At 45.2% G+C, this 23,740-nt stretch overlaps 1 protein-coding gene across 17 annotated transcripts in view; it reads left to right on the top strand.

Moving 5' to 3' along the window:
• PDCD11 (programmed cell death 11) overlaps positions 1-23,740 on the top strand; it is a 41,031-nt gene that overhangs the window by 3,987 nt on the left and 13,304 nt on the right. For all 17 annotated transcript variants that reach the window (XR_014069442.1, XM_081544411.1, XM_081544401.1 and 14 more), the window contains 18 exons: positions 27-194; positions 1,159-1,320; positions 3,118-3,241; positions 3,654-3,835; positions 7,163-7,270; positions 8,333-8,539; positions 9,190-9,314; positions 9,500-9,560; positions 10,211-10,357; positions 12,045-12,296; positions 12,840-12,974; positions 13,572-13,766; positions 14,715-14,885; positions 15,681-15,900; positions 16,695-16,844; positions 17,267-17,382; positions 19,039-19,580; positions 20,530-20,592. Coding sequence is in view for 16 of the 17 variants with exons in the window: in XM_081544354.1 (XP_081400480.1) it covers positions 27-194; positions 1,159-1,320; positions 3,118-3,241; positions 3,654-3,835; positions 7,163-7,270; positions 8,333-8,539; positions 9,190-9,314; positions 9,500-9,560; positions 10,211-10,357; positions 12,045-12,296; positions 12,840-12,974; positions 13,572-13,766; positions 14,715-14,885; positions 15,681-15,900; positions 16,695-16,844; positions 17,267-17,382; positions 19,039-19,580; positions 20,530-20,592 (3,128 nt within the window). In the remaining variant the exon portion in view is untranslated. The remainder of the gene's footprint in view (positions 1-26; positions 195-1,158; positions 1,321-3,117; positions 3,242-3,653; positions 3,836-7,162; positions 7,271-8,332; positions 8,540-9,189; positions 9,315-9,499; positions 9,561-10,210; positions 10,358-12,044; positions 12,297-12,839; positions 12,975-13,571; positions 13,767-14,714; positions 14,886-15,680; positions 15,901-16,694; positions 16,845-17,266; positions 17,383-19,038; positions 19,581-20,529; positions 20,593-23,740) is intronic.

Raw genomic sequence — 23,740 nt, 5'->3', positions numbered from 1 at the left:
TACATAATTCACTCTTTCTCTTCTAGTCCCTGTGTGAGGGGATGCGGATTTTGGGTTGCGTGAAAGAGGTAAATGAACTGGAACTGGTGATTAGTCTCCCAAACTGCCTCCAAGGGTGTGTGCAAGTGACTGAAATCTGTGATGCTTACACTGAAAAGCTGAATGAGCAGGTGGAGCAAGAAGAACCCCTGCAGGTAAGGGAAACCTGGATGAAATCTGTAACTAGAGTAAGATGTAAGATGACAGCTTTGCTAAGTGCTAAGAAGGAAAGGTACAAGATACCAAGAGAGTTTATCTAGAGAATTTATTTTTAAGTTTTTTTAATTTTTTAAATAAGTGGACTTTGACTTAGGCCAGGGAGCCCAGAAGACTTGCCCAAGGAAGGGATACCTGAGCTGAATGTGAAGGATGACGGTAGGCTGGAGAAGGAAGGAAGGGAGTTCAGGCAGAAGGAGCCCAGTATGTAGCAGAAGACGGCTGGTGCAACTAGAACAGAGTGCAGGGAGAGTGGTGTGAGATGGGGCTAGAGGGCTGGATGGACACTAGACCGTGTTAAGGATTGGTTTTTCTGGAATCAATTGGAAGCTCTTGAAATGCTCTCATTGAGGTGGGTGATATGTAGACAGAAGACAGAATGAATCAAAGCAGCATAAGTAGTTGCTTAGGGACTAGTTCAGAGGCCATTGTTGTAGTCCAGACTCGGAGGGTGATGCATTTACTGAGGGCTGAGGAGATAAAGTCAGCGCCTAGTGATGGATTCCAAATGGGTAGCAGTGCCAAGAGACATGGAGGTCATTGAAGATTTTGTTGGGAGATCAAGTATGGAGTGAGGGGATGGAACACAGATTGCAGAAAGCTGAGAAGTAAGTAGAAGATGAGGAAGTAGATGAGGAAGTACAGTAATTGTAGAAGATTCTTTTGACAAGTCATTTTATATCTGCTTGTTGTGTGGAAATGTTTGTGGAGACCTTACCTGTAATCCAAGACTATAACATGGCTACAAACCAATGCCTTTGTAGGTGAACAGTTATTCTCTTCATCTGCCTTTTGGGCTCTTTGGGAGCCTGAGGATGAGAAACCACTGAATCAGGGTCAGGCAGTGAATTCTCAGTTTAGGGGAAAGGTACGTATCAGATTTTTCTCACTTGTATTATGCAGGACCTGGTCGGCTTGCCTGAGCTCTTCTCACCTGGAATGCTGGTGAGATGTGTGGTGAGCAGTTTGAACACCACAAAGGGGGGCAAAAAGAATGTCATGCTATCTCTGAACCCCAAAAATGTCAACAAAGTGCTGAGTGCTGAGACCCTGAAACCTGGCATGGTACGTATCTGGGGCGAGAGAGGAGGAGCAGGCAACATGCCTTCTTCGTGTCCTGCCTTCTGGGGGTGCCTAGACTACCCTTCACTTTCAGCTTAACTGTTATACATGGCGCTGTGTCTTTTCCTGGGGGAAGATCTCCAAGGTGCTTTGGGTACTTAATGGAAGTTGAAGACTTGAACCTAATCACATCATTCTGGATGGGAGAAAGGGAAAGCAAGTCCCACATTTGCTGGTAGGGAAAAAAAAGATGCCTCCAAGGAACCTTAGCAAGGGTGAGAAAGAGTTCTTGAAGTGCCTTCTTGACTGAGACTTCTTCACAGATGAAGTCATTTTCAAAAGCCACTGAAATTTGTGAGGAAAGCTTGGAGGCTGCTGTCTGAGAGCAAGAGACAGGGTAGACAGAGCAGTTAGTCTGTAAGCCATATTAATGGATACTCCACTACTGAATCTCCCAGTCCAGTGGCAGTTCAGGAGATGTGAATCCCTGCTCAGCACCTCCAAGTTGAGTAGGTATAAAACACACTCATATAAACTGTACTCACTTAAGAGGAAGGAGATCAATATGATCTTGGAACATTTGGTTAGAAGCAGTGAAGTTTGGGCCAAGTCCTGAACGTTGAGTAGAATGGGGAACAAACCATAAGTAAGTTGTAGGAAATTGACAAGTACTGAGAGGCGGCTGTTTGACAGTTGCTGTTTTATTAGACACTTTCTCGGAAGACATTTTCATAGCTACCTTGTGAGGCCAATAGGTATCACTCTTGTACATTTGAGAAAATAGACTGAAAAAGGTTCACCTGACTTAAGTGGCCAAAGACCAAATAGCTAGTGATTGTTAGAACCAGATTTGAATGCCACAGTGCTTCCCATGCGGAGAAGGCAATGGCATCCCACTCCAGTAATCTTGCCTGGAAAATCCGATGGATGGAGGAGCCTGGTAGGCTGCAGTCCATGAGGTCGCTAAGAGTCAGACACTACTGAGCGACATCACTTTCATTTTTCATTTTCATGCATTGGAGAAGGAAATGGCAACCCACTCCAGTGTTCTTGCCTGGAGAATCCCAGGGGCAGGGGAGCCTGGTGCGCTGCCGTCTGTGGGGTCGCACAGAGTCGGACACAACTGAAGCGACTTAGCAGCAGCAGCAGTGCTTCCCGTGAAATGTAAAGAAGGTTGGCAAGATTTTTTGGTGAAGTGAGAGGGGGTCTTGGAGGTGCTTAGAAAAGACATGATGACAGCTAGAAGGGTGGCTCTAGATTCTCAGTTGTCTTGGCACTGGGGATGCCAGCACTGTACCCCTTTCATGTATATGACATGAAAGGCTTTCCTATCTTTTGAAAATCCTCCAGAAAGAGACCCCTCTTTGTCATTCCATGAGTCAGCTCCTTGCTGTCTGGAAACGATAAGATCTTCAAACCTCAGGAGAATTAAAGTTGATTGCTGATGTCTTTCCCTCTTGTATCCTTTAATGAGATTGAGGTTGTTTTCCTTTTCTTAAAAAAATTTTTTTTTGGTATAGTTGATGTATAGTATTATACAAGCTACAGTTGTACATTAGTGATTCACAACTTTTGAAGGTTATGCTCCGTTTAGAGTTATAATCAAATATTGGCTGTCTTCCCTGTGTTTTAGTGATTGAGGTCTAAATTTAAAAGTGGGAGGATGCTTGGGATTCTGGGATGATTTGTTGAGACCAGTGGTGGGAACAGTCATGTTTGGCGTGTTTGGTAGTGAATGTTGGTTATGTATCCTATGACCTTTGACTTTTGAACTTTTGGGAATGCTTTCTCTTCCTTCAGCTGCTCACGGGCACTGTGTCCAGCCTAGAAGACCATGGCTACCTAGTGGACATTGGTGTTAGTGGGGCCAGAGCTTTTCTGCCACTGCAGAAAGCCCAGGAGTACATTCGGCAAAAGAACAAAGGTGAGGGGAAGAGAAGGACGAGTACATGGTTGTGAGGTGGTATGTGTGGGGATTATATTTAAATGCCACCATCTCAGTAAGAGTGGAGTGCCAGGCTCACTAAAATCTGATGGGCCAGTTTCACTTTTTCCCACGTGGAAGATTCCACTGAAATCTGGACCCTCAGGGCGTCTGAACCAGCACTCTCCTGCCTTGTTGAGGTTTTTGTATTTTTTTGTGTGGTAGTTGATTCTAGATCAGTTAGTCATTTCACTCCCTTTTTTGTAGATGGTTTCTTGAAAATTGGGAATATGGGGAGTACTGCATGGTAACTGGACAAGTAGGTCATGGATCGTTAAGATGTCACTTGAGCCCAGGTTAAAACTTCTTCTCATAATAGATGTTTTTTCCTTTTGGGGGGCTGGACTTGCAGGTGCTAAATTGAAGGTGGGTCAGTACCTGAACTGCCTCATTGAAGAGGTAAAGGGCAGTGGAGGAGTTGTCACTCTGTCTATTGGTCACTCAGAAGTTTCTGCTGCCATTGCTACTGAGGAGCAGAGTTGGACCCTCAATAGTTTGCTACCGGGACTGGTGGTCAAAGCGCAGGTACAGAAGGTAAGCCATTCATTGTTAACTACTATTTTCTAAAATAAAAATAATTTGTATTAAAGTAGTGTGTGCACACAGTCTAAAATTGTACTGTCCAGTAGGGTAGTCCCTGGTCCCATGTGGCCATTAGTACTTGAAATATAGCCAGTATCACATGTTGAAATGATAATATTTTGCCTGTATTAGGTTAAATAAACTATTAAAACAAATCTCACCTCTTTCTTTGTAGTTTTTACAGTGTGGCTGCTAGGAAACTGAAAATTACATATGTGACTTCAGTTACATATGTGGTGTGGACAGTGCTGATCTAAAGATTAAATGGTATTAATATTAAAAGGCTTCTAATGAAGAACTCTCAGCCCATTGAACCTCCATCTTTAACTTTTTTAGCTTATCTTTTGAAATTTACCTCTGTATTTCTAAGTAATATGCTTCTGCTAGATCTCATGGTTTATCACTTTGGGGCACTGAGTTTTAACCCTTTATCAAGGTAGATGAAATTTCGGCTCTCTTATTCTTCCCTTCTCCCAACTTTTGGTTAAATCATTATTCAGTATTTAAATTATTACGACCACATAAATATTGTTTACTTGCTGAACTAGGTAATATAATTTGTTTCTTGAAGCATTTCCTCCCCCATCCCTGGAGTTGATGATCAGTTTTGTTTCTCTCATTTGCTGAGTTCTCTTCCTGTCATTGTTTCTTCATACATCGTGTAGTTATTTTTCCCTCATTATTTTCTATATTTTCAAACCCTTTAAAATAATCTTTGTTATTTTTCTTCCCATCTGGAGTCTTTCTGCTGTCATCTGGCTCCAGTCTGGTTGCTTTGTAAAGCTGCTACATAGCTGATATCCAGAGGCTTCCAGTCTTTATCATTCTGGATCCTTCCCCACTCTTCTGCATTGGATAGAACCTTCTTTGAGTCCATGTATTTCTCTTTTTTGGTTTACTCACTTGTTTTAATGTGTCACATTCTCCAGAAACATCCTCAAAAAAGCACAAGTGTTCATGCTAAGTTGCTCAGTTGTGTCTGACTCTTCGCAACCTCATGATCTGTAACCCACCAGGCTTCTCTGTCCATGGGATTCTCCAGGCAAGAATACCAGAGTGGGTGGCAATTCCCTTTTCCCCGGGACCTTCCCGACCCAGAGATTGAACCCAGGTCTCCCGCATTGCAGGTGGATTCTTCACCATCTGAGCCACCAGGAAAGTCCCCTAAAAGCACACTGGAGGTTAATCTTGACTTACTGTGTCTTGAAATTCCCAAGACCGCTGCCAGGTTGATGATTCCCCAGGGAGACTCATAGACTCACCATGTAGTGGTCCTCACAGCTGTGATCCACTACAGTGAAAGGAGGCAAAGCGGAACCAGCAAAGAGAAAAGGCCCATGGAGTGAAGTCTGAAAGAAACCAGGCATAAGCCTCTGAGAATTCTCTTCTAGTGGAGTCACAGGGGTGTGTTTAATTCCTCTAGCAACAGGTTATGACAACATATGTGAATGTTGTGAGGGCTTCTCAGGTGGTGCTAGTGGTAAAGGACCTGCCTGCCACTGCAGGGGATTTAAGAGATGTGGGTTTGATCCCTGGGTCAGGAAGATCTCTTGGCGGGGGGTGGGGGCATGGCAACCCACTCCAGTATGCTTGCCTGGGAAGTCCCATGGACAGAGGAGCTTGGTGGGCTACAGTCCATGGGGCTGCAAAGAGTCGGACACGACTGAAGCGACTTAGCACGCACACGCACATGAATGTTGCCTACCAGCAAAGCTCATTGAGGGTTTTTATTTTTATGACTGAATAATACTCCATCATATGAAGTTGGTGGACATTTGAGTTGTTTCCACTTTTGGCTCTTAGGGGTAATGCTGCTGTGAAATTTATGTACAGGTTTTTGTGGGGACACATGTTTTCATTTCTAGGAATGGACTTGCTGGGTCATATGGTGACTCTGTATTTAACTTTTTAAAGAACAGCCAAAGTGGCTGCAATGTTCTATATCCTCACCAGCAATTTAAAGGTTCTAGTTTCTTCATATTCTCATTAACACTTCTTCATTTTATTATGGCTCTTAGAAGGGGTGGCTGTGAAGTGGTATTTTGTTATTTTGATACGCATTTCTCTAATGATTAGTAATGTTGAGCATCTTTTCATGTTGCGAATTGGCCATTTATAAATTTTTTGGAGAAATATTGAATCAGAAGTCCTTTATCCATTGTTTTTTATTGCTATGGTAAAAAATTCTTTGTATATTCTAGGTACATGCCCCTTATCAGATATTTTAAAGTATTTAATTTTCTTTTTCTGGAACTCCTATTAGTGTGATGTTGGACTTAATGGATCAGTTCTAATTTTCTTACTTTTTACTCCCTGTTTTGGTACATGCATGTATTTGCATCCTACTTTAGGGAGAGTCTCTCAACTTAAACCTCCCATTCTCTATTGAGTTTTTGTTTTGACTGCCATCTTATGAGAGAGGCACTAAAAAACTGCTGGGAAGTCTGTGAGCCTGGGTGGACTTGCTGACTGGCTGACTTCCCTGTCAGGGGCAGGAGCTAGCGGACCATCAGAAACCTCCAGGTGTCACTGTTAGAAATCTTCTCTGGCATGTTAGATTTCTCTAGAAAGGATCTAAGGATATAAACCTGGCTGCCTAAGAGCTGGATGGCAACAAGGGGCTGGATGTCTTCATATCTATATCTATATGATAGTCAGAATTTTTCTTAATTCACATTTTCATGGTTTGTGCACTATTCTTGTGTTTTGAATCTGATACAGTTTCCAAGAGAATAACTCTCCCACTTTCTATAGAGATGGGAGAAGGGTGAACCCTATGAGGACCTGGGGATTTGACTTAGTTTCCCTACCTCAGTGCTCTCTTTTGAGGGCCTTGTCACCTCTACTTTCTTAGCTTTGTGAGCCTCTGGTGGGCGCATTGCTCGTGGTCAGTATCTCCCTCTTGCATGCATGTGGGTTTTCCCATGTTAGTCTGAGCACATCACCAAGTTAGCAACAACTTGTCCAAGTTGTCAGGCTGGTGGTGGTTCCTCAGGGATCTTTGTGTAAAGTGCCTTCCATCCCTTTGGGAAATCCTGAGAGTGGAGAGTCCTCTCAGGCTGTGGGGTGTAGTGGTGGTGGGTGAGTTTACTGAGTATAGGAAGAGCCAGTGCCAGGGGTTTGCTGCCACTTGATTTTATGGAAGAAAGATGATAATGGTTGTTGGGGGGTGGGGGAGAGTTATGGTAATGTGGCCTTGAATGTTTAGCATGAACAGTCTCTCTCATTCCTAGTTCTTTCAAAGAGGTGTTTTTCACAATTGGTTCTGTTTATTTCTAGGTGACTCCACTTGGCCTTACGCTTAAATTCCTCTCATTCTTCAGTGGCCTGGTTGACTTTATGCACCTGGATCCTAAGAAAGCCGGAACATATTTTTCAAATCAGCAAGTAAGAAATGTTGTGCTTATCTTTTCTTGATTTCACTTGTGTTCCAACCAGTGTCACAGCTGCTACAGGCAGGTCCTGGGACTCATGTGTACGGGTGTTAGGGGTGGTGAGGAGAATGAAAGGTGTCTTGGAAGGACCATAGGAAACTGTCAGTGATTATTTCTGGGGATTGAGATTAGAATAGGAGCCTGTGAAGAAGAAAGCACCTTGTAATTTTTGTTTCATAGACTCTGGTTTTTTTTTTCTCTCTTTGTAGTAAAAGTTTTGCCTTTATAATTTAAAGTGTTTTAAGAAAGTGTTAACATAAAAGAACAAAATATATGTTTAAGTAGACAGATGTATTTTTGAATACGTTTGTATTCAAAATGTGAAAGTGCTATATGGAATGAATGTGAATGTGAAAGTGCTATGGTACACCTGGTTAAAATACTGTCTGATTATGTCTAATGATTTTTCTTCCCTGATCTAAATATTCAAATTTTCTACAATGATTGTGGATATTTGGTAAGGAAATTCCAATATATTCTGTTGTTTTTTATTAAAAATTCCAAAATGATTATTTATTTTTTACCAGTAGCTCATGCTAATGGAAGCTATAGAGACTTTGTTGGTTTTTTGTTGTTGTTGTTTTATTTTTTAAAGTAGATTTTCCCACCACCTGGTGATAATGTTATTGATTTTTTGGTGAACCTCTTTTTAGTGACTTTTTTCCTCCTGGTAGTCATGCTTGTGTACAGAGTTGAGACATTTTACATGCTATGACCTTGTGATCAGAGCAGACTGTTTCTGGTGTTTCAGACGAGCTTCTGAATACACATGCATTATTAGCCTTATGGTGTTGAGGGGACCCTGATACCCATGATACCCATGTTACTGGCCTTGCATAAGCGTTGATTCAGTCAGAGGTAGTTCCTCTGGGATGTTCTGTATGAATTTTCCACATGCTGTTTGATTGTACAAGCTGATTTTAGTACTTCCATCTATAACTTGGTCAACCCCTGAAAGTCGGCTCCGGGTGTCTTGTCTCCAGTGTGCCTTATCCTCATTGTGTCCCTTGTCTAGGTACGGGCCTGTGTCCTCTGCGTGCATCCTCAGACCAGAGCTGTGCGACTGAGTCTGCACCCCATCTTCCTGCAGCCTGGGCGCCCACTCACCAGGCTCTTGTGCCAGCAGCTAGGAGCTGTGCTGGATGACGTGCCTGTCCAGCGCTTTTTTGGCTATGCCGGGGCCACCTTTAAGCTAAAGGATGGTGATCTGGCCTATGCTCGGGTAAGGAGTCTCTTTGTTTCATCAAGTTCTCATCACCAGAAGGACTTTGGGGACATGGGTTCTTTTTGCTTCCTTCATCCTTGAGTATTAGTTTCCTATTTTTGAATTTCCCCAAACATGGCAGACAGTTAATAAGGACTTGAACAAGGTCTGTTTGTTATATTAGAGTCCCTTGAAATTGGCTTGCCTTAATTGATACCAGATTGATGATAGGAACAAGAATGAGTTAGGATCTACACCAGGGCTTGGCGAAGTTGTTTTAAAGAGCCAGATAGTAAGTATTTTAGATTCATCTACCATATCGACTCTGTCCTAACTACTCATCTTTGTTGTAGCCTGAAAGCAACAAGAACAGTATGTGAATGAAAGATCATGGCTATGTTCCAGGCAAACTTTTACTTAGAAAAATAGGCATTTCATTGTTAGCCGTGATTTATTGACCCATGATCTAGACTGTTCTCTAACTTTATAGAGATTCTGTGGTAGTAAAAAACAGTTCTTTTGTTAGAGCAATTATTTTAACAGGTAATCAGAGTGCTGTTTTTATGGTAGGTGATAAATGTTCTGAGTCATTTGTGCATCTGATTTAATGTCTGATTGTCTCAGATCTGTTGCCTCTGACTTGTCCTTAATCACTTGGTACTCTGTAGTGCAACCATCTCTCCAATTCTAAGAAAAGTTTCAAACCTGAGGCCTTCAAGCCAGGGAACACTCACAAGTGTAGAATCATTGACTACAGCCAAATGGATGAACTGGCCTTGCTCTCTCTGCGGACGTAAGTCTGTCATTCACTGTGTAGGGTATAGAGATGTGCGTCTTTGTCTGTGGTGCATGCTCATGGCATTTCCCGTCCTTACTTGATGAGGGTTTCTTTTCTTGCCAGTGTGATTTTGGTAGCCCTGAATTTTAGGCAGCCTCTGCCCTAATGTATTTAATCTTGTATTTGCCTTTTGTTTCTAGGTCTATTATTGAAGCTCAGTTCCTTTGGTATCGTGACATCAAACCTGGGGCTTTGGTTAAGGTAAGACCTCAAGCATGTAATTAGATGCTCTCCCACCTTCACACAGTCTTTAGTTCACAGATTAACTGGCAGCTCATTAGTCCTTAGATGAACACATTTGAAGTCATGCTCCTTCCCTCTGCCTGCTAACTGGGATTTCTTTTTCTTCTCTTGGGTGACTTTAAATGAATTTCACAGTAAAGTCTTGCTAGCACCATGCCACTACACAGAGGCAGTAGATCATCAGTCTTGGGAATTGATGGTGTTTATTAGACCAGGTCAAAAGTTAGTTCTTTGGTAATTTAGCCTCCTGGGATATTAGTAAGGAGTCAGTTCCAGTTGACTCTCCTGTCTAGCCACTTAGCCCCAGTGGAGCAGCTCCCCTTTATATGTAGAGTTCATTCCTTAGCAGACATAGTCCTCTCCATTGGAGATGGAACTGGTAAGATAGACAGAAAGATGCTCACACAAAAAGGTGTGAAGGTTCTCATAAATAAACCCTACTGCATCCAGCCCAGTGTGGGGCATGTACTCATCCCTGTGAGATCTGGAATAACAGGTAGTTACCCCAGGAAGCTAAACTTTGAAAGAGAGGTATGAGTTGCTTTGTTGTAAGAAGTGTAGGAAAGACATTCTTGAGGCATCATGGCATCTTTTCCTTGGATTCTTAGGGCAAAGTGCTGACCATAAAGCCACGTGGAATGGTGGTGAAGATGGGCAAACAGATCAGGGGCCTGGTACCTACCATGCACCTAGCGGACATCCTTATGAAGAACCCGGAGAAGAAATACCACATTGGGGATGAGGTCAAGTGCCGGGTGAGCCTCCCAAAGGGTTGCTGGTGGGGTTGTCCAGATAGGAAGAGAGCAGTGCTTCGCAGGTGAAGTTTCTGCCTTTTTCCACAAAGTGACCACATAATGTCTGCAGTGCTGTGCCTGGCACTGGGAAGAGAAAAATGGGTCCCTGCCTTTGATAATTGTATGGTATAATTGAGAGTTAAAATATCCATTCCTGAAGAGTGCAGGCCATGTGGCTTGGTGCAGGCTGTATGCTGTGGTCACATCTCAGAACAGGGAGATGAGGGTAGGCTGGGGCAGCAAGAATCATTGAGAATCAGTGATGATCAATAGCAGCTACCATGTAGCATGTATTCTGTGCCAGTTGCTGAGCTCAGCACATCATAACGTTTCATCTCATCTTTAAAATGGCCATAAGAAGGAAGTGCTGTTTTCCTTCTCTTTACAGGTGGGGAAGTGAAAGGCTAGGAATGCCCCGAGTCATACAGCTAGTAAATGGCAGAACCACTTTTCAAGTTGACCTCTATATGATAGTAATGTCTTCTAGATCTCTGGCAGAGGTGGGGCTTGAACTGGAAAGGATCAGTAGGATTTGGAAGGTTTAGGAAGATCATTGGGTGTGTCAAGTACAGAAATAGCCCAAACAAAGCTGTCCAAACTTTAGTGTTTTACATGGATCCTGAGAGAAGCCACACAGAGTTGTGAAGAGTAAACATGATAATACACAGTGCTTAGGGCCTGGTGTATGCACACTCAAGTGTTAGATTTTCTTATTTTCATGTAATTTCGTTATTGAGTCAACAAAGATACTAATTAGCCATTGGTACAAAATTTTACAGTAGTGGGGTCAGGAAGTTAAAGGAATTTCTCTGCCCTCAAGATGACCTTCTGAGGAATGAGAGGTGGTTGGGTCTCTCAATCATAGTTTGTAGCTAGTACATAGCTGTATTGAAGGGATGAACACAAAGCAGTACTGAGGACTGAGGGAGTGAACGGATTCAGTCATTCATTCTGTTAGACAAGATGCAGTGGTCCAGGAGAGAGCGGGAGTGGAGGCCAAGTAGGAGTAACCGACACAGGCCTCCCTGGAGTGTGATGGCATGATGAGTGTTGCTCTAGGCCCAGGGGGTCACTTACAGGAGGAGATACATTTGAAATAGAGATGACGGCTCCCTGGGTTATCATCCAGCAGGAAGCAGGGAGGATCTACAGTTGAGATTTTTCTCAGAGAGAAGGAGATAGAGGGTTTTTAGGGACTGACCACGGCCCAGGTCAGGGCTTCCCGGATAGCTTGACTGATAAAGAATCTGCCTGCAATACAGGAGACCCCGGTTCAATTCCTGGGTCCGGAAGTTCCCCTAGAGATGGGATAGGCCACCCACTCCAGTATTCTTGGGCTTCTGTGGTGGCTCAGATGGTAAAGAATAAGAATGCCTGCAATGTGGGAGACCTGGGTTTGATCTTGGGTTGAGAAGATCCCCTGGAGAAGGGCATGGCAATCCATTCCTGTATTCTTGCCTGGAGAATCCCCAGGGACGGAGAAGCCTGGTGGGCTACAGTCCATGGGGTTGCAAAGAGGCAGACATGACTGAGCAACTAGGCACAGAACAGCACATGGCCCTTGGGCCCAGAGGGTGGCAGAGACTCCCTCTTTCAGTGGCTCCCTCAATAATGGATGACTTGGTGACAGCCAGTATCCTGTCCCTAGGTTTTGCTTTGTGACCCTAAAGCCAAGAAGCTTATGATGACCCTGAAGAAAACCCTGGTTGAGTCGAAACTTCCTGCCATTACCTGCTATGATGATGCCAAGCCGGGTCTGCAGACACACGGCTTTATCCTCCGGGTCAAGGACTACGGCTGCATCGTGAAGTTCTACAATGATGTCCAGGGACTGGTGCCCAGGCACGAGCTCAGTGCCGAGTATGTCCCTGACCCAGAGAGTGTCTTTTACATGGGCCAGGTAACCCTTCCCCTGGACAGGCTCCTCTCCTCGATGACCCTGGGAACACAGATTTGAAGGAGTAGGAGGGCTGCTTTTTAAGGGATCTGGAAGAGAGCATATGGGTAGTGGGCCTGAGCCAGCTAAGTAGAGATGGAACGGAATGAGAGAAACCCTCACAAGGGCTCACTGGAAGCTGGTAAACTTAATGGACCTTAGGCCCTCAACCTGAAAGGTGTTGGTCTTCACCACAATACACTGGCGTCCCTCGCATCAGCAGTTGTTCTGAGGCCACTGTCACCACAAGGGGGCACTGTCCTAAATTTAGCGAGTCTGCAGCTGTCGAGGAAAAATTTTTTTAAAACTTGGGATTCTACCCCAAAATTCATTCATGTCTGTTTTTCACCCAGAAGGCTGATTCGTGGGGATTCTGTGTAACTCTCAGTACGTTTGTTTTCACTGCCTTCTAGTCTGATCCAGAGTCTTGGCGGCTCTTCCAAGGCCTGTGTGGCACTGGTGGGGGCTACCTCTCTCCAGGGCCAAGCAGGTGTGGTTTCTCACCAGGTGGTGAAGGTTGCGGTGCTGAACTGTGAGCCATCCAAAGAGAGGATGCTCTTGTCCTTCAGGCTGTCGAGTGATCCGAAGCAAGAGTGTGAAGGACAGAGTCAGAAGAAAAAGAAAGCCGTTAGTGCTGGGCAGGTACCTGACTTCTCCAGACAAATTATTTTAGTGACAGAAGCACTGACGCTGGGGTCCTGGAACCCCTGGAGGGGGAAGCTCAGAGGAGCTAGATACAATTCTGGGGCCGTGTGTCAGAGCACAGGGAACCTGTTTAGGAAAGGAGAATGCAGGAGGGGGAAGCTCAAAGAAGCTAGATACAATTCTGGGGCCGTGTGTCAGAGCACAGGGAAGCTGTTTAGGAAAGGGGAATGCTGCTGCAGCTTGGCTTGGTGTGCTACTGCCCTTTTCCTCTGTGGGCTCTAGAGCCAGTGTGCAAGGCTGTCTTTCCCTTGGGACCCATTGGTGTGCAAGTCTGTCTTTCCCTTGGGACCCATTGGAGTGACTTGGGAGAGGAGTGACGTGAGCAGCAGATGGGTCCTGCTGTGTGTGTGGTGTGCGTGCCTGCCGGGTCTTTGGGAGTGTGGGGTAGGAGTGGGAGAAAGCTGCTTCTCTGATCTTGACCTCTCAGTCATCCCTGTTGCTGGAATTTGATGCCTCTGATCTCCACCTGGCCCACACAGGCTGCTCTCTTCTCAAGACAAGTGCTATGTTTTTGTCTTTCTCCTCCCTGGGTAGTTGGTGGACGTGAAGGTTTTAGAGAAGACCAAAGATGGGCTGAAGGTGGCTGTCCTGCCCCACAACATCCCTGGCTTCCTCCCCACGGCTCATCTGTCGGACCATGTCACCAACGGCCCACTGTTGTATCACTGGCTCCAGACAGGCGACACCCTGCACCGGGTTCTGTGTCTGAGCGCAAGTGAGGAGCGGATTGTATCCTTTACCGGGCTGTGGGGGGCACGGAAGTGGAGGTGGGGGAGCGCTGCGCCTCTGGGGAGGGGCACAGGTGACCTTTGAGTCAGGTTCTGCTCTTAGTTGGAAACTCATGGGAAAGAAGTGGGTTCTGCCTTCAGAGGTACACCCATCCATCGAACCACACCAGTGGCAAGCCTGCACTTTGCCTCTGTTTCCCTGGTGGTAATTAGAGCAAGACCGAGGTGCTGCTCGCAGATGCTGCTGGTCAGCGCAGAGTGGGAGCCCAGGGTGTTGGGGAGGGGGCCGCGTGGCATGCCGGGCCCGGCAGGACACCCCCAGTGGCACATCCAGCCTTCTCAGGGCGTTTAGTGCTTGTCCCTGAGTTGAAACAGTTAGTAAGTACCTGCTGTCCTCTTTTCTTCCCTCCCCCTCTCCCCTGCTGAGGTACAGGTTTCAGAATATTCCTTTTGGTCTTAGTGTGGCAGCTTAGAAGGAAGACCCTGCCTTCTTTCCCAAAGACTGTAAAATGAAATCTCCTTAGAATGAAGATGGACAGAGGAGGTGAAATAGGGTTGGTTGGTATAAGATGGAGGGAAGAAGGTGGTGTCGTGGCTGATTCAGCTGCCAAACCACTGGGGATGAGCATTCCCTTCCAGTCCCCTCTGGTAATCCGGAGATAAGTTGATAAAAAAAGGAATGAAACAGTGATTCCCAGACTTCAATGTGTGTCAGAGTCACCTGGAGGATTTTGGTCCAACGTAGCCTGCTGTTCCCCCCACCCCCACCCCGTCTGATTCAGCAGGTCTGGGGTGGTGCGTAAGGGTTTGCCTCAAGTTCCAGGTGATGCGTTGACTGCTGGTCTGCACACTCAGAGAATCACTGTGGTAGAGAGGGTGGAGAAAGGAGACAGGAGAGGTGGACAGTGCATCTGCCCTTTTTGGCACATTCCTTGATGAAGTCCACTAGCTCCTTTGCAGGAAGCCAGCCTTGGTCTCTGCAATAGAGGGTGGCCAGAATCCTAAGAGCTTCTCAGAAATCCATCCTGGAATGCTGCTCATTGGTTTTGTGAAGAACATCAAGGACTACGGTGTGTTCGTCCAGTTCCCTTCAGGTCTTAGTGGACTGGCCCCCAAAGCTGTAAGTTCAGCTTCCTGCACAAGGGCCTTTGAGGGGAGACAACAGGGTAACAGACCCGGAGGTTGGTGGGGAAGAGCAGGATACTCTGTATTCTCTTGAAACACTTGCAGGGGCATCACATAAAGATGCTGGGTGAGGAGGAGTGGAGCTGAGATTCCATCTGCACTCCTCTTGCCTGTTGTGTGTCCTGGCTCAGGGATGTATCCTGGAGGAAGGGGTAGCTTTTCCGCCTCATGTTATAGCATCGGGAAGGTCATTGGATGGCCAGCTTTTGCAACTGGAAAGGATCCTAGAGATCCCATAGGATCACTTAGGCCTACTGCATACACTGAGACCCAGAGGGCAAGGGAGTCTTATCAAAGCCCGTCTAAGACGGTGGAGAGCAAAGGGCTCATCGCTCATTCCTGCCACAGACAATTCATAAATCTCTCGTCCCTTCCCTCAGTGTGTTTCCTTCATGTCTTGCCTGGGCAGGTCTCATTTGCATCTCATGACAAAACAATTTTAGAGATGGGAGCAGAGGGGAGGGCTCCAGAAGCATGCATAGTGAGGGGCAGAGAGTTGCTCTGGGCCTTCTTAGCTGGGTGGCCTTAGAAGGCTGGGTTGACAGCCAGGGCGCCTCCTGTGTTTTTATGGAAGGGGAATAGAGCTGTACTCCCAACTGGAGCTACTTTCTTGGGGTAGCTGCCTCACACATCTCCTGCCTCACACACTTCTTTCTGGGTGTTTCAAGTGGGTTGTTCTAATAGAGGCTTCCTTTCTTTTCTTCATTTTGTGCTTGCTTCTTCCCTTTAGATCTTGAGTGACAAGTTTGTGACCTCCACAAGTGACCACTTTGTAGAGGGGCAGACGGTGGTTGCGAAGGTGACCAACGTGGACGAGGAGAAGCAGCGGATGCTGCTGTCACTGCGGCTGTCGGACTGCACCCTGGGGGACCTGGCCACAACCAGCCTCCTCCTCCTGAGCCAGTGCCTGGAGGAGCGGCAGGGCGTCCGGAGCCTCATGAGCAACCGAGGTGGGGGCAGTAAGGCAGACAGTGAGGGCCTGGGTGGAGCATGTGCAGCTTCCATTAGGCCTGTCTGTTCCAATGAGGTGTTTGGCTCCCCTGATATTTAAAAAAACAAGGCTAAACTTTTAAAAATGGGAGTAGGACCTCTGAAAAGTGCACAAATTAGGGTACTGCTCAATAAATGTTTTTAAAGTGAACGCCCCTGTTTAACTGCCACCCAGATTCCGATAAAAGATCATTGCTGTTATCCCAGGAGTTGCTGTGCTCCTTCCCAGTCCAGAATCCAGATTCCCCTGAGTTCTGTGGCCTCAGGTTTGCATTTGTGTGAATGCATTCATCCCTTCACTTTCTGTTCCTTTATTCATCACGTGTGGTGAGTGATAAAATGGAACCAGGGATCTGCTAGAGGACTTCATGGGGGTTATTAGTCTGATCCACCTAAGTGTTGAACATTGTGTAGAATTGTTGGAACCCTGATGGGATTTGGAAATAAGCTTGAAAGGGTAGCTGCCAAACAGGATGAAAATTCCAAAGCCAAAACAAAGCATGTGTTCCTGACATTCGTTGGCTATTTCCATGTATTATGGCCAGGGGAATTAGCAGGGGGCATAGGTCTCTCTGCCTGTGATGGGAGTATTCATGGATATCAGACGTTTTTACCAAGAGTGGTTTTACCCTCACAGTGTTTCCAATGCAGTGCATTGGAAATGTCCTCCGTATGGCAGCATATTTCTTAAGGAAAAAGAATGGTGAGTGTTGTTTCATGTTGTTAATCCCCGTTTCCTTTGGGTTTCTGTCAGACTCTGTGTTGATCCAGACTTTGGCTGAGATGACCCCGGGGATGGCCCTTGACCTGGAGGTGCAGGAGGTGTTGGAAGATGGCTCTGTGCTCTTCAGTGAGGGCCCCGTGCCTGGCCTGGTCCTAAGAGCCAGCAAGTATCATCGGGCAGGTGAGTGCATCTCTCTCACCTGTCTTGGTTGGTAGGGGAACCCTTTGCCCATTGCTTCCTCTGCTGGGTACAGAATTTCCAAATACATAGGCTAGATGAGCTGATTCAGTAGAAGTTTTTGACATGCTTATCTTGTGTAAATGCAAATGAAGACAGCCGCAACACTAAAGAAGGTTTAGGTATGAATCCTTTTATTGTTGTATTTGGGTGAATCTAGATTTTTACTTATCAGGTTGTATAAATTGATACACTTGAATTATGGGAACTCAACCCTAGGCTTCCCTAACCCATATAGACCCAGGACATAGGTCCTCTTCTGTTTTGTGCCTAAGGGCTGCAGGGTGGTTGGGGAGATGCTGTCTTCTTCTCCCCGTCCCCTGCTCCAGGAGGGTGATCACATTGTGTGTGGTTCTGCACTGCAGGGCAGGAGCTGGAACCTGGGCAGAAAAAGAAGGCTGTAATCTTAAACGTTGATATGTTGAAGTTGGAAGTACATGTTTCCCTCTGCCACGATTTGGTGAATAGAAAATCTAAAAAGGTAAGCTTGTTGATTATGGACTTCATTCCCATGATTTCAGAGGCACTACACATCCCTTCAACCCCACGTGCTCTGCAGATGCTTGTAGACAGGGTAACTATGTGCCTGGATTTGTTTGGGTCATTCCCAGGTGTACCTGTCGTTTTGGTGTGCTTGCTTGTTTTTGGTTTTTTGACCAAGCTGCATGGCTTTCAGGATCTTGGTTCCCTGACTGGGGATTGAACCTAGGCCTTGGCAGTGACATCACCAGGTCACAACTGTGGGACAGCGCGGGAATTCCCCTGGTGTGCTCGTTAATATAGCAGTGACTTTCACTCTAGTTCAGGCAGATGAATCACATGGTCACCCTGATTAGGGCAAGCTGGTGTCGTAGAGGAGTGCAGCGGGCAAGAGTGGTAACTAGGAGTCTGACGGATTGAGGAGTCCACGCAGAGGAGTGGAGACCACTGTCTGCTTGTTGCCACATGAGAGCATCTGAGTTAGTGTTGCTAAGTCATTGAATTTTAAGAGAAGGCAGAATTTAGATTTTTTTTTTTTATTTGAAATAGATGTAGGAAACGTTAGAAATCCTTTTTTAAACATCATGTTAACCAAACAGAACATGTCTGTGAATAGTCTGACTCTAGGCTGTTCATCTGCACCTGCTCTGTCCATTTTGTGTGGGCAAAGAATAGCTTCAGGAAAGCTCTCAAAATGAGTGGTATTTTCTCTCCAGATGACACATATATTTCATCATTTTCTGGAGTACTTATTAAGCTCCTCATTGCATAGGGTATGTTACAGAGGATTATATAGATGTAATCCTTAACCTCTAGTTGCTTCTGATTTTGAGACTTTGAGACACAAAGAGAAATAGCAAGCAGTATTAACCCCTCACTAAGCTTTCTAACAGGGCTTCCCAGGTGGCACTAGTGGTAGAGACCCTCCCTGCTAATGCAGGAGACATAAGAGATGCAGGTTCAATCCCTGGGTCGGGAAGATCCCCTGAAGGAGGGCACGGCAACCCGCTTCAGTATTCTTGCCTGGAGCATCCCCATGGACAGAGGAGCCTGGTGGGCTACTGTCGTAGGGTCGCAAAGAGTCAGACACGACTGAAGCAACTTAGTATGCATGCATACAAGCTTTCTAGTAGGCCCCTGTTCCATTTTATCATCTGAGTGAAGCTGGCGCTCATGTATAGGCGTGAGCACAGGTTGGATGATGGGGAAGGATAGGCTACATCCTCGTACACAGTAAGCTGTCGGTAATGACTCTCTTGTTGGCTGAGTGAAAACATTGGATGGTGAGCTGCAGGACTAGGAGAGCAGGAACCACAGTGTTGTGTTAAAGTTAGAGAACCGTTAGCGGTCACTCGGCTGTACATCAGAGTCACCTATAAAGTTCTGCTTTTGCCACTTGTAGGATAGGACTAGGAATCTGAATTCAAAACAGAAGCTAACTCCAGGCAATCCAGTTGATTGAGCGTGATCATGTCGACAGCCTCAGAATACAGAAGGGGAAATGGTCCAGGGAGTGGAGGCTAGTTTTTGTTCCAGCTCACATGAACCTTGGGTCCCCGGGACTCAGAGGGCTTCCTCAGTCACACTCTGCCCAGTGGGTGAGGAACGAGTCCTTGTGCTCTGTAAAAAGCAGGGATGGTGGTTTTCTGTTTTCCAGCTGAAGAAAGGCAGTGACCTCCAGGCCATTGTGCAGCACTTGGAGGAGTCCTTTGCCGTCGCCTCCTTGGTAGAGACTGGCCACCTCGCAGCTTTCTCCCTGACGTCTCACCTGAATGACACCTTCCGCTTTGACTCAGAGAAATTGCAGGTGGGGCAAGGCGTCTCCCTAACCCTCCAGACCACAGAACCAGGAGTGACCGGTCTTCTTTTAGCCGTTGAGGGGCCAGCTGCTAAGAGGACCATGAGACAGACCCGGAAGGACTCAGAGACAGTCGATGAGGATGAGGAGGTGGATCCAGCTCTGGTTGTAGGAGCTGTAAAGAAGCACACCCTGTCCATTGGGGACATGGTCACGGGGACTGTCAAGTCCATTAAGCCTACCCATGTGGTTGTGACCCTAGAAGATGGCATCATTGGCTGCATCCATGCCTCCCACATTCTAGATGATGTTCCAGTGGGCACATCTCCTACTGCCAAGCTGAAAGTTGGGAAGAAAGTCACTGCCCGAGTGATTGGCGGGAGAGACGTGAAGACCTTCAAGTATGGAAGCTTCGGCGAGGGGCTGGCTTTTTTTTTTTCAGCTTTGTTTTTATTTATGCAGAGGGGCTGGCTTTGAGGAGAGCTTGTTGTAATTGTGAGAGAAGGGATGGGAACTGGGGCAGGTTCCAAAAATTGTTAATATGTCAGATTTTCTTTTAGTTAACCAAAATATTCATCAAAGAGTCGCTTTGTCTCTCTGTATTTTTTTAATACTGTATAATGTAGTGGTTAAGAGCATTCATTTAAAGTCAGATCTGGGTTGAATTCCAGATTTGCCACTTAAAATTACATGACCATGAGTTAAACAGTTCCTTAGTTAGCTCTCTCAGTTTTATTTTCCTAATTTGTAAAGTGAGAGTGATAGTAGTGACTACCTTGTAGGGCCATCGCAGTGATTGGAAAAGAGAACACCTAGCATGGAGTGTGCCTGCTGGGTTGTCTGACACAGTTATTGCTCAGTATATATCAGTAGTTACTGTAATCCACTCTGCAGTACATACCTTAATTGTATCCATTTACTTTAAATCGAGTCACAGTATGTTATTGCTGCAGAAGTCCTTGCTATAAGAAAACCAAAAGAAGAATTCTAAGTCTAGCCAATAATTTACATATTAATTTCAGTACCTGTGGGAACTTCAGTAAGTCATTTATTCTCTCTAGACCTCAGTTTCCTTCTTTTTAGAATGAAAGAGTTGGAGTATATTGTCTGTAACGAAAATTCATTTCAGGGTTTAATATGGTAATCCCAAAAGATCAGATGAGCTAATTTCTGAACGTTTACTCAGACATTGAGAATGGAAACCCTCAGGCCTGATGTTACCAGTGGGCGGTGTGGCAGTGGAATGGGTGGTTTTTTAAGCTCGGTTGAGTGGGAAGTTAGAAATTCTGATCTCCAAATTATAGTGTGACAGAGAATAAGAGAATTGATCTGACTTTATTTCTTTTCCAGGTTTCTCCCAATAAGTCATCCCAGATTTATTCGAACCATCCCAGAGCTGAGTGTTCGGCCAAGGTGAGGGGAGCTCCAACGGTTCTGTGGAAAGAGCATGCGCTTTGGAGTCAGGAACCTGAATTCTTAGTCTTAATTCAGCCAATGTTGTGACTTATTTTGCCTCTCTCTGTCCAGGTTGTCTTTTCTTCTTCAGGAGGGATATTCGTCTGGTTTCTCAGTATAGCTAAATTAGAGTTTATATGAAAATCAACGTGAAAGCTGTATTCAGAGTTTAAGTATCAATTTAAAGGCTGATTGCAGTTCTGCTTGTTGACATGTGACAAAAAGAAACATTTTTGCTCTCAACCTAGTATCCTTAGTTCAGTTTAGTCACTCAGTCGTGTCCAACTCTTTGTGACCCCATGAATCGCAGCACGCCAGGCCTCCCTGTCCATCACCAACTCCCGGAGTTTACCCAAACTCATGTCCATCGAGTCGGTGATGCCATCCAACCATCTCATCCTCTGTCGTCCCCTTCTCCTCCTGCCCTCAATCCTTCCCAGCATTAGGGTCTTTTCCAATGAGTCAACTCTTCGCATGAGGTGGCCAAAGTATTGGAGTTCAGCTTCAACATCAGTCCTTCCAGTGAACACCCAAGACTGATCCCCTTTAGGATGGACTGGTTGGATCTTCTTGCAGTCCAAGGGACTCTCAAGAGTCTTCTCCAACACCACAGTTCAAAAGCATCAATTCTTCGGTGCTCAGCTTTCTTCACCGTCCAACTCTCACATCCATACTTGACCACTGGAAAAACCATAGCCTTGACTAGACAGACCTTTGTTGGCAAAGTAATGTCTCTGCTTTTAAATATGCTATCTAGGTTGGTCATAACCTTCCTTCCAAGGAGTAAGCGTCTTTTAATTTCATGGCTGCAATCATCATCAGCAAGTGATTCTGGAGCCCAATAAAATAAAGTCTGACACTGTTTCCACTGTTTCCCCATCTATTTCCTATGAAGTGATGGGACCAGATGCCATGATCTTAGTTTTCTGAACATTGAGCTTTAAGCCAACTTTTTCACTCTCCTCTTTCACTTTCATCAAGAGGCTCTTTAGTTCTTCTTCACTTTCTGCCATAAGGGTGGTATCATCTGCATATCTGAGGTTATTGATATTTCTCCCGGCAATCTTGATTCCAGCTTGTGTTTCTTCCAGCCCAGCGTTTCTCATGATGTACTCTGCATATAAGTTAAATAAGCAGGGTGACAATATACAGCCTTGACGTGCTCCTTTTCCTATTTGGAACCAGTCTGTTGTTCCATGTCCAGTTCTAACTGTTGCTTCCTGACCTGCATACAGGTTTCTCAAGAGACAGGTCAGATGGTCTGGTATGCCTATCTCTTTCAGAATTTTCCACAGTTTATTGTGGTCCACACAGTCAAAGGCTTTGGCATAGTCAAAGCAGAAATAGATGTTCTTCTAGAACTCTCTTGCTTTTCCGATGATCCAGCAGATGTTGGCAATTTGATCTCTGGTTCCTCTGCCTTTTCTAAAACCAGTTTGAACATCTGGAAGTTCACGGTTCATGTATTGTTGAAGCCTGGCTTGGAGAATTTTGAGCATTACTTTACTAGTGTGTGAGATGAGTGCAATTGTGCGGTAGTTTGAGCATTCTTTGGCATTGCCTTTCTTTGGGATTGGGATGAAAACTGACCTTTTCCAGTCCTGTGGCCACTGCTGAGTTTTCCAGATTTGCTGGCATATTGAGTACAGCATCATCTTTCAGGATTTGAAATAGCTCAACTGGAATTCCATCACCTCCACTAGCTTTGTTCGTAGTGATGCTTTCTAAGGCCCACTTGACTCTCATTCCAGGATGTCTGGCTCTAGATGAGTGATCACACCATCATGGATATCTGGGTCATGAAGATCTTTTATAGCTCTGTGTATTCTTGCCGCCTCTTCTTAATATCTTTTGCTTCCGCTAGGTCCATGCCATTTCTCTCCTTTATTGTGCCCATCTTTGCATGAAATGTTCCCTTGGTATCTCTAATTTTCTTGAAGAGATCTCTAGTCTCTCCCATTCTATTGTTTCCCTGTATTTCTTTGCATTGATCACTGAGGAAGGCTTTCTTATCTCTCCTTGCTATTTGGAACTCTGCTTTCAAATCAGTATATCTTTTCTCCTTTGCCTTTCACTTCTGTACTTTTCACTGCTATTTGTAAGGCCTCCTCAGACAACCTATTTGCCTTTTTGCATTTCTTTTTCTTGGGGATGGTCTTGATCACTGCCTCCTGTACAGTGTCATGAACCTCTGTCCATAGTTCTTCAGTCACTCTGTCTATCAGATCTAATCCCTTGAATCTATTTGAACCTAGTATCCTAGAACTCAGTAATTCCCTAAACATACACCGTGTAGCCAAGAATACTTGTTCTTTGAGTCACTGCTTGGTGACTGAAAATTTAGGTCACGCTCTAGTGGATTATGCAAAGGAATGTTCTACAAGGGATTCTGAGTGAACTAGTAGAACTAGTAGTAGACTGGTAGAACTAGTAGTTCTGTGTAGTGGTGGATCCAATTTGGCTGGGGTCATTCTTTCAGAGAATCTTAAGCATGTTGATCTGTGGGCCTATCTGCTTCTGCTTCCCACATTAAAAAAAAGAAAAAAAACAGCCTCTTGGAACTGAATAGGCCATCCCTGAATGAAGCTAGACCGATATTATTGCCAGTGCTTCTGCAGAGTCAGGTCCCCATCCATCCAGGCTGTAAGTCTTATGTGCCTAGGATGTCATGGAAGGACAGGACCACTTAAACAACTTTCCGAGGTTAATGTTTGATCAGCATCCCAAAGGGATCAGAACAGAAGTGGAATAGTTCTGAGAAGGCTTCTGTCTGAGATAGGGAAATACTTCTGGAATCTTGAGTACCAGATGCTGACAATGCTGTGGCAGTGTGGGTCAAGCCAGGAATTGAGTGCATTCCATTGAGGAGATGGGGGATGGAGAGTTAGACTAACAGACAGACAAATGGACAGGTAAAACTCTAGCACGTCTTGAATCTCCTCCGTGCACTTGTGTTGTATTGTTAATTATTTTATTTTAATCAACACCTCTCAGAAACATAGTATAAACATAATGGTATAACTGCTGTGTTTCTCAAATGCTTTTCTTTAAAATTACGTATCTTGAAGTCAGAAGGAAAAATGTTTGTTTAATCGATGGTGTTGAC

The sequence above is a fragment of the Giraffa tippelskirchi genome, chromosome 2, assembly GCF_054371585.1.
Source record: "Giraffa tippelskirchi isolate mGirTip1 chromosome 2, T2T-mGirTip1v1.2.pri, whole genome shotgun sequence".
NCBI classification, from domain to species: Eukaryota; Metazoa; Chordata; class Mammalia; order Artiodactyla; family Giraffidae; genus Giraffa; species Giraffa tippelskirchi.
Note: the sequence above shows the minus strand (reverse complement) of the source record. Positions and strands in the feature narration are given on the sequence as shown.